The sequence below is a fragment of the Vigna unguiculata genome, unplaced genomic scaffold, assembly GCF_004118075.2.
Source record: "Vigna unguiculata cultivar IT97K-499-35 unplaced genomic scaffold, ASM411807v1 contig_51, whole genome shotgun sequence".
NCBI lineage: Eukaryota > Viridiplantae > Streptophyta > Magnoliopsida > Fabales > Fabaceae > Vigna > Vigna unguiculata.
The window spans coordinates 33,855-43,860 of record NW_021011225.1 but is presented as its reverse complement, the minus strand read 5'-3'; the positions used below and the strand labels follow the sequence as shown (position 1 = coordinate 43,860).

The window sequence follows — 10,006 nt, the reverse complement described above, 5'->3', positions numbered from 1 at the left end:
CCAAAACGAACCAGATACAAATATTCAACAATAAGAAGATTGGGAATTTTAAGAATAGCCAATACATGGGTCGTGGCTCTAAAAGAAAACCCAAAGAAGAGAATCCAGCCCAGATGGTTAAGCAGCGGAGTCACCGTTCCCCTGTTAACTGCGAGGACCTCTCACATCTGCTCCCATCAATAAATTGATGATCATCACAAAAGAGAAGAGCCAGATACAAGACAACCCGACAAACAAATAGGGTAAGCTAGAATAAAACAGTTCATCAAGTAGTCACATGCTATTCCATAATCCAAGCATTTTATATATCATCCAAACATGTTCTGATTTCCCAAACAACACACTAGACTCTGACCCGACTCATTCGGATACATACAGTCTGGTCGGATTCAGCGGATGCTTACACTTGTGGTGGATACCTCTGTTCACCCCCGAGCTGCTCACCCTTGAGCTATGTGTTACAAGTGTTACAATGAATCAATTACCTCACACAAGGTTAGCCCTTAATGAGTTTCAGGCCTCTTGCTACTCTCACCACAAGAGTCAGTCCGCTCTAAGTGAGACTAACTAACTCCTTAGAGTGTCAGGATGCAACCTTACCTTGAATCCTTACCAAACCATATAGATGGGGCACCACCATGGATACCCATTAACAGGAGTCATGGAATTACGTCCCGACCACTGAAGCACTACCCTGAAATCCCACCTAGAGATCTCAAGGATTTAGGCACTGACCACACACTATACATATTCAATCAATCATGAAATATTCACCACACATGTCAATATCATGTTAATCTTTGTAACCACCCTCATTCGTATCTCATATTTAGTCAACCATAGCTCAACCTCCCCAAAGCCATGGAAATAGAATCGTACATCATGCTAATACCATGCCAAGCATCATCACTCATTTTCCATGAATCCCTCCACATTTCATATCAATTCTATAAACATCCCATCATATTGAATCCATGAACCAGTCCCATACATACACATCATGCATCCCACGCTTTAAGCAGATCAAATCATCCAAAATATATTAATCACACAAGAATCGGCAAGGGAAACAGAACTTGGTGCATTCTCGCCCAGCCTCTCGCTCAGGCAGAGGGGTCTCGCTCAGGCGAGGGCTCGAAAAGAGGAACAGTGGCGCTGTGACGCACTTTTCCTTATGCGAGACCTCCTCACCTAAGCGAGACGTGCTCTCGCTCAAAGCTGGAGCTCATCGCCTGAGCGACAGCTCGCGCAGGCTGAAATGGGCGAGTACTGCTAATCTCGCTTAGGCGAGACAGGTCGCTTGGGCGAGATATGCAGGACCCTCCACTATTCATGCATGCACAGACCAAACATTTTACTCACATCAAACATACCGTACATATTCACAGCACTAAAACTTCAATCATACATTCAATATCACAAAAATGGCCATAAAACTCATCAATATAGCTTAAGACACAAACTCTAACTTCCCTTACCTGGAAAGGGGTTAAATGGGGGCTTTGGCAGCCAAGCGTGGAAAACACAACAACTCTAGGAACGAACGAAAAAGATGGAGTAGAAAGCGGGTTTGAGCTAGCTTGAAGATGACGGAGCCCTAAACCCTAGCAGAGCTTCTGTTATGTAAGAGGAAGGAGTCAAGGCTTGATTTGGTAAAGTGAGAGTAGAATCGGAGTCTTGGCTACTTTAGGGGCCTTGGCACCCCATGGACCAGTCATTAGGCCCATCTGCTTAGGATAATCCTTTAAGACTTGGGACCAAAAAAAGAGAATAGAAATAAAATGGGTTTTACATCCCATAAGAGATTCACTTTATTAAAATCATTATAACTAATCGAATTAATTGGGATAAAATAAAGTATGGAAGTATAAGGTTGGTTGGCCACAATGCACCTTGAATCTCAATATGCAATCTGCCCCCTACTTAGTGTTTAAAACGTTGGATATGTTTATAGATGATTTTTTAAATAATTTTAAAATAAGAAAGTGGAAAATAGTAATAAATGTTTCAAAAGTTAAAATTAGTTTTTATTAATTCATTAAAATTTTATTATATAGTTTTCTCAAAACATATGTTTTTAATTTATACATAAATTATTTTAACATATGAAAAAAATTAATCTTACTTTTTTTAACTTATTTTCATATTTTAAAAGTGTCTAGACACACTACTAAAACAACTCATACTTTCTGCCAATTTTGTATTGAAATTTTTTTCGTAGAAAATATTTATAAATTTTGTTATGAAAAAAAAATTGCAGAAAATTGATGCCAATTTTTTGCAAAAATATTTTGTATAAAACACTTTTCATAACAAATTTTATAGAAAATACTTACGAATTTTATAATTTTGTAGAAAATAATTATCTACGAAAGAATTACCTGCTTCTTGCAAATTTTTTAAACAAGTTTTCAAGAAAAATCTCATGAAAATTTTTAATAATGACAAAAATTTAAAGACTAAAGACCGAAAAGAAATGTTTCACACGCTATAGTATAGAACGTGAGATGTAAGTCATTAAAGTTTCTACAATTGCAATATTTATCAAAGTCTCTTATGCATATCAAATCAAAGTTATTTTCATTTTCAATTATTTTTAATCAGAGACTTTTGAAGTCTTAGTGTTTATCTTTTATCCTTTTTAAGTCATTGCAATTATTCAAGCCGTAATGAAAAGTTAAGAAAAATATTTAAGAGAATTTTTCTAACTTAAATTTTAGAAAATAAATTACTTTTATTATTAGTTGCATGTCCAACTTAGAAAGGGACTTATTTTCATAAATTATAAGATATAATTTAATGGTTGTATAAATATTAGGATAAGTTCTACATTTTGTTAAGAATCGCATACATGCCATTTTACTAAAAGTGGTAGTATTTTATTTAAAAAATAAAAAAATAATAAAAATTACTTTGTGTACCAAGTTGGGTGATAAATGACAATATATAAAAGTCTGTAATAAATTTTAAAGAAGTCCTTTTCTTATTTTCCTCTTTTAGTAGACTTTTGAAGTCATCTTCCAATAATTTTTCAATTTTAAAGTTGTGGTCCATTTTTTTTTTATAATTTTGATTGGTTGTTATTTTTCAGTTATATTTTTATCAAACTGCTTGGAAATTGATGGTATTCTACCAATAATGAAGAAATAAAAAAAACTTTAAAAAACATTATTACATACTAGCGAAAACACAGGCGCTGTCGCGCCTGTGTGTTCGCTTTTTTTTATGTATTTATACGTATAATATTAAGAATAATCGATTACAATTTATGATGGGTATAAGTAGATTGGTTAAAAAAGAAAACAGTAAATTACTAAGTCATAAAATTATATATCAACTAATATTTAATACATTTGATCAAGATTTGGAGTTAATGAGTTATATGTGATGGAGTCAATGGTAGTTGTTTATAAATATACAAACTATTTTAGTACGTGTCTATAAATATACATTCATTAAAAGAATGAAATATATATTTCATACATACATGATGCAGAAAAAAATAGTAAATGAAAGTATCATATATTGACATCCTTAAACATTTCTTTAATTGGGAGGCCAAATAAAGATTGATGTCTAGGATGTGTTTCAGCTTCCCTGCATTGTAAAAAAAGTAAATATTATTGCTAATATATATGCAAATAACAGAAATATTATGTAGCAATTGAATTATGTATAGATAATAAAAAAAACTTTATTTACCTTTGAAGCAGTCTTCTTAATTCTTTGTAGAAGACATGGTCCATAAGTTGTTGAGTTTTAAAGAACTAAAAAATATCATTGAATAATGTTATTTTCTTATGAGTCATTAAATGTATATGTAATGGTATACAAATATTGAAGAAATAGTAATAACCTCATTGATGCATATATTTTGATAAACACAAAGATTGTTGTTGTAGCGAGTATGGATTGGTAATGATTTTTGTTGTTTCCTGGTAATGGAAAGAAGTTAAATAAAAAAGAATAAAGATTTTTTGTGGTATTATAGAAGAATAATGGAAGAAAGTATAATGGAAGAAAGTAAATAATTTTAAATGTGCATAATACCTGCATGTCTTTTGAGAAAGTAATTCTCGTTTGATTAGATTTGAAAGTTGTGTTTTATCAGTTATCACAGTGGATCCCCAACCAATAGAATAAATTTTCAAATGATGAATCTACAATTGAAGAACAATATATGTAAACACGATGCACAATATAGTTGTATTGATATATGTAAACATGACATATTATAGTTGAAATGAATTATTTTGATTACCTTGTTGTCTATTGGCTTAACCAATGAAAGTGAATATTCATCCTTCCAAGTGTTCCATTGGTTCATAAATTTTGCATTCTACGAAGAAAATGTCAACTATTGCAAGATTGGGAACTAAACTTTTAAAACTACACTTATCGCATATCACCTCTTGTGGTATAAATGTGTGGAAATGACTTACATGTAATTCTTCATTGAGGTGTAAGTTGTCCTTAGTTATTATCGTACCTGCAAGGTATAAAATAAATATGATGAATTTTATTTTTGTAGTTGTAAATATAAGTATAATTAGGTAGAATATGAAAATATAGTCATTTTAATGACATAAATGAAGTAAAAAACGAACAATACCTAGTTTTGAGATAACAAAATTTCCTTATAAACAACATTCTTGGTAAAAATGCCTTCTTGTCCTTCAAGGTGTCCTTCTTTAATAAGGATTTTTGTGGAAGTTTGAGAAACACCTCTTGATAAAGCAACATATAATTGACCATGGCTAAAAACATGTCGTGGAAGGTAAATTCCAACGGTAGGTATAGTTTGTCCTTGTGATTTATTTATAGTAATTGCAAAACTCAATCTCACAGGGAATTGTTTCCTAATAAGCACAAAAGGAAGACCTGCACTCTCTGTTGTTTTATGTTTAATTCTTGGTAAGAAAGCTCTTTTTCCTGCATGGTGACCTGTCAATATTTCAACATCCAGCATGTTCATATAGAACCCACGACATAATAATCTTGTCCCATTACATAACCCAGATTTAGGGTCTATGTTTCGCAACAACATTAACGGTGATCCTTTTTTAACCTTTAAGTTATGTGGTGGCAAACCTCCTGGACAAATAGTGTGTAAGTACTCATGTTGGTATAAATGATATGTGTCTCCTTCAACCTCATCAAATGACAACAAATTACGATCTTCTCCTGGAAATAGATCGATAATTATGTCATTAAGTTTTTCTACATCTTCATTTTTTGGAGTTAGTATGGCTCGTTCAGCCATATAAGATGCATCCCATGTATGAAATTGTAACTGAGAAAAAGTTTGGTGTATGAGGTGTTGTATTGAGGTTTCTCCTTCCCATGATATTGCTAGTTGTTGGGGTATTTTAACCATGTCATCAACTTGTGTTGGTTCAATACCATCTCCAATGCGCATGAGATATTCAGCAAAATTGTGATCTTGTAATGATCTCATGTTTTGTTGTAAATGTAATATCTTTGTGTTACTCCATAAATGAGAGTTAATAATACAGGCAGAAATCATTTGTGCTTTTGTACCTTTTTGAACAACTGGCAGTACCTGACGAAAATCACCTCCTAATATGATCACTTTCCCCCCAAATGGAGCATCAGAATCTAGAATGTCCTTTAATGTTCGATCTAGTGCCTCCAAAACATATCTGTTAATCATGGGTGCTTCATCCCAAATAATTGCCTTTGCTATTTTTATTAGTTTTGCAAGATCTGATTGTTTACTTATAGAACAAAATGAACCGGCCTCGATATTGATAGGTATTTTAAATCGAGAATGTGCAGTTCTACCACCCGGTAATAATGTTGCTGCTATACCAGAGGAGGCTGTAGCTAAAATAATTTGACCGTTGCTCCTACAATGTGCAATTAAAGTACGATAAAGAAATGTTTTACCGGTTCCGCCTGGTCCATCCACAAAAAAGACTTGACTTTGATTACGGTTGATTACATCTAAAATGGTATTGAAGGCAATGAGTTGGTCATGATTCAATCTGTGTACATTGTCAACATCTTCATTAGGTATCTGTATTGATAATTCTTCTTGTATAATTCTTGGTACTGAAGTAGTTGCCAATGCATCATAAGATAAAGGTGGCAAATCAAAATCCTTGATTGTTTTACCATGCTGAATTAAAAAGTCATTTAAATCCCTCAATAACATAGGAATCAAGTTCTCATTGACAGAAGTGTTGGTTGAAGTATAATCTTCTAGCATATAGGTGTGGAAGTGATTCCAAAGGCTTCTAATATCAGTTGGTTCACAAAAAAGTAATATGGTCACAAATAGTCTTCGTAAAGCATATGGCATTTGTAAAGTTGATGCTTCAACTAAGCATTCATGAATACTATTGTCACTTTCTAAAAATCCCCATTTCTCAGTCGCCTTGTTGAATGTGTGACAATATGTTTCATTTGGTGATAATAGATATTCCCAACTGGTTGGTCCTCTTATGTGAGAAAGCAAAACCCGCAAGAAGAACTTATCTCCTTCAGAAGGAGATACAGTATACATTCGGCCGATAACTTTCTTGTTTGACCTTCTTGGATACCATTCCTTATGTCTATTATTCCAACAATAATGCTCTGGAATTTCCCGATACAAAAATGTTCTAGATTGGGGATCTCTTTGATTGAGTGCAAAAAATTGTGTGAGCATGGTTTTGGAGTTGTTATCATCATTCAACACGTCATTGATGTTTTGGTGCTTATAAAATCGCACTTGTTGTCGATTTGGTAAATGAATTTGCAATCTTTCAACAGCTGGATTCATTCGATAGATTGTAAATCTGAAGATTTTCCATAAAGCCTCGGGAGCACAAATCCATCTAGCATCGAGATATTGCTGGACTTCATCTATAATTGGTCCTTTATGAATCTCCATTGCTACTCGATCCGGTCCTTTGTAAACATACTTATACAAATATTTAATACTTTTGATGTTGCTGCAGACTTCAACATTTATATGACAGTCGTATTTTAAGAGTAACCAAGGATTATAAGGAACCACCCATCTATTGTCAACAGTCACATTTCTATTTATGGAAATTGGTTCATCAAAACGTCTTCTATATTGTGGATATGAATCATTACCTTGTCGTGTTTCTTCCAAGAAATCCTTGGGAAATCTCTTTTGGCATTGATTGCGCTTCATACATGGTGATCTAGGATTGAGAGTTCCGCAATGACCATGTATCATGTGTTTCAACACAGCTTCATGCAATTGTGGTTCTTCTGCCTTATTTGGTATTTCTGCCCTCACAATGCTATCATAATCTTGTGGATCACGTAACTTATCATTATTATCTAAGATCAATAGCATATGTACATGCGGCAACCCACGTTTTTGAAATTCAGTAACATACATATAACTATTAACTTTTCCGAGGACTCCTTTATTAACAACATCTTCCTTCAATTGCTCAAATTTTACTCGAAAGATTCTTGTGAGCAAGTCAGGGCGATCTTGTGGAGTTTGTTGATTTTGTAGTTCAGAAGAAATTTCACTCCAAGATGGATTGCATGTCATTGTAAGAAAAATATCAGGTTTTCCATTGTGAGCAACAATTGCCATACCATCTTGATATCGTTGTGTCAAGTCTCGACGACTACCAATAAATGACGATGGTAATATTGTCCTCTTTCCAACAGTATCTTCAAAGAAATGAAAGAGTGAATGATAATATAATTAGATGTAATAAATGTTGTTTTAAATATATTTACCTGCGTGAGTTTGTCCTTCATGCAAAGCATCCTGCAAACCTTGGTACACTTCAGCACGAATGTTGTTTTGATGATTACGAATCCATCGTAACCTTCCGGTCTCAATCTTAACGTAGTTATCTACAACATATTGTTGTAAAAGTCGTCCCGCTTGTAATATTACAGACTGATCATTTGGACGAATCTACATTAAATAATCACGTGTTTCTAAAATATGTTAGCCTTCTTAATATTACATAATTTAATGAAACTGGGATAATTATGATAGAAGTTACCTGAAGCATGAAACTATAATATTCTCGGCAAGAGATACTTTGGCCATTATGATTTTTTGTGTTGGTGTCCCAGCCATATGTTCCAAATGGAAATAATAAAGGATATTGTAAAGGATCATAATATCCTACGGTTTCTTGTATGTTTATTAAATTTCCATCATGACCTACAACTTTAATATCTCGGCCACGTGCCATTGATTTTGTGTCTGCAGTAACAATAATAGCTGCTACTTGAGATGCAGTTGGAAGATTATACTGTGGTTGATTCGCAGGACGCTCTTTAATGAGTAAAGAACATATCTGAATATTTGGTTCTTCAGCAAGTTGTCGAAATACATGCACAAAAGGATTGCACCGGTGTAATATTTGTTGTAATTTATGAACAATATTTTGATGAAGTTGAGGGTTTTCCAACATCCTATTTTGTAATTCATGTTCAGTGTCATAAATGTACAACTGCAAAAACCGGGGTCTGGACCCATCATTTGGATAAAATCCTCCTATCCTATGATAGATTGCACCTTGAGCACGAAAACTATATATACCACGACCATTTGCTACTATAGTTTCATCCATATGAACACCAAGAGAAGTGAATGAGAAGACATGATTGTAACTTCTTATATGTTGTCTAAAATGTCTACTTTCAGATGTTTGATCTGAAAATATTTGAAGAAGCTCATGTGGAGGAGGAACACGTGGAAGTAAGACTTTCCCACCAGAGCAACACATATCGCGCGATTCATGATAAAATAATCGTGCATGACAATGTGGACATGTAGTTGGTGTAAATAATTGAAATTTGAGCATCGGAACCGTATTTAAAAAATTTCTAGCACTATTATGTGTTCGGGGGAATCCATGTAGCATATCTACATTATTGTGATAAATTGGAGGAATAGTAAATAATGTAGTATTATAAATTCCAAAAGTATGAAAAGTGCATTCTTAAAGCACAACATGTATTAATTATGGTAGGAAAAAGATACAAATAAGGTTCAATGGTACCAAAATTAGTATTAACTATTGATGGAAATAATTTACTAACCATGTTGAAGGGCATTGACGTGTGTATTACTTTGTGTAGGAAAACCATAACCTGTGTGGTATTAAATCAATGAAAAAAAGTGCATAATAAAAAACCAATATCACTGTAATAAATAAAGAGTAAATTAAAAACCATGATAGTTGGTAATAAAGTATAATCATATCTTGATACATAGAGAAAAAAAAAGGAAGTAATTGCGAAAATTAACGATACTTAAAGGTGTTTTATTTTTCAACATCGTAATAAATTATATCAAAATCATAATTACAAATCCTATAATAGTAAATAAATAGAATGAAAATATTTTTTGAAATGGAATGTAGGCAAAACAACTTCACGAAAGGAATAAAAATGATGTGGTTGCAGAGAAAAACAAACTGTAAAATAACGGTTACTTTTGAAACAATTTTAAAAATAATAAATAATTTATTATATTATTAAAAAGGGTAAAATAGGAATTAAAGAAAGTGGACACAGAAAGGGGAATCCCCTTTATATATTGTTATAGATAATGATATTTAGGAATAGTATATGATAATTTACTACAAGAAAAACATGAAATGGTGACTGATTTAGTCAGTAACCCATATCAGTCACTATTTTTCGTCATTGGTGGTAGTAGTTGATTTATTGTCTGAATCAATGACTAAATTAGTGACTGATTCAATGATCGAATCAGTACTTGATTTAGTGACCAATTTAATTACTAATTTATTTGTAATTTAATGACAAATTTTTTGGTCACTAATGATATTTCTATTTATTTTTAACCACTTCAAACATAATTTAATAATTAGTTCTCTAAGGCTTTTTTCATTTTATCATACCTTAATTATACACTTGATTTTCTTTGTGCGATTTTTTTCGATAATCTCTCAAATTATTTCTAAAACACACATTTGTTAGTTTTTTAATATTTTTATTTATTGTTTATTTTCATCATGTA

At 32.6% G+C, this 10,006-nt stretch overlaps 1 protein-coding gene across 1 annotated transcript; it reads right to left on the bottom strand.

The window, feature by feature from the left end:
* Positions 1–4,612: 4,612 nt before the first annotated feature.
* LOC114172255 lies at positions 4,613–8,744 on the bottom strand. Its single transcript, XM_028056846.1, has 3 exons — positions 8,013–8,744; positions 7,738–7,921; positions 4,613–7,668 (listed from the first exon to the last, which is right to left on the bottom strand). Exons 1-3 carry the CDS (start codon positions 8,742–8,744, stop codon positions 4,613–4,615), a joined length of 3,972 nt encoding a protein of 1,323 aa, XP_027912647.1.
* Positions 8,745–10,006: the final 1,262 nt, after the last annotated feature.

Coding starts and splice junctions, on each gene's coding strand:
- LOC114172255 (XM_028056846.1), bottom strand. CDS start 8,744: ATGTGTTGCTCTGGTGGGAAAGTCTTACTTCCACGTGTTCCTCCTCCA. Junction 7,922..8,012: donor ATTATAGTTTCATGCTTCAG/GTAACTTCTATC, acceptor TATTTAATGTAG/ATTCGTCCAAATGATCAGTC. Junction 7,669..7,737: donor TGAAGGACAAACTCACGCAG/GTAAATATATTT, acceptor ATTTCTTTGAAG/ATACTGTTGGAAAGAGGACA.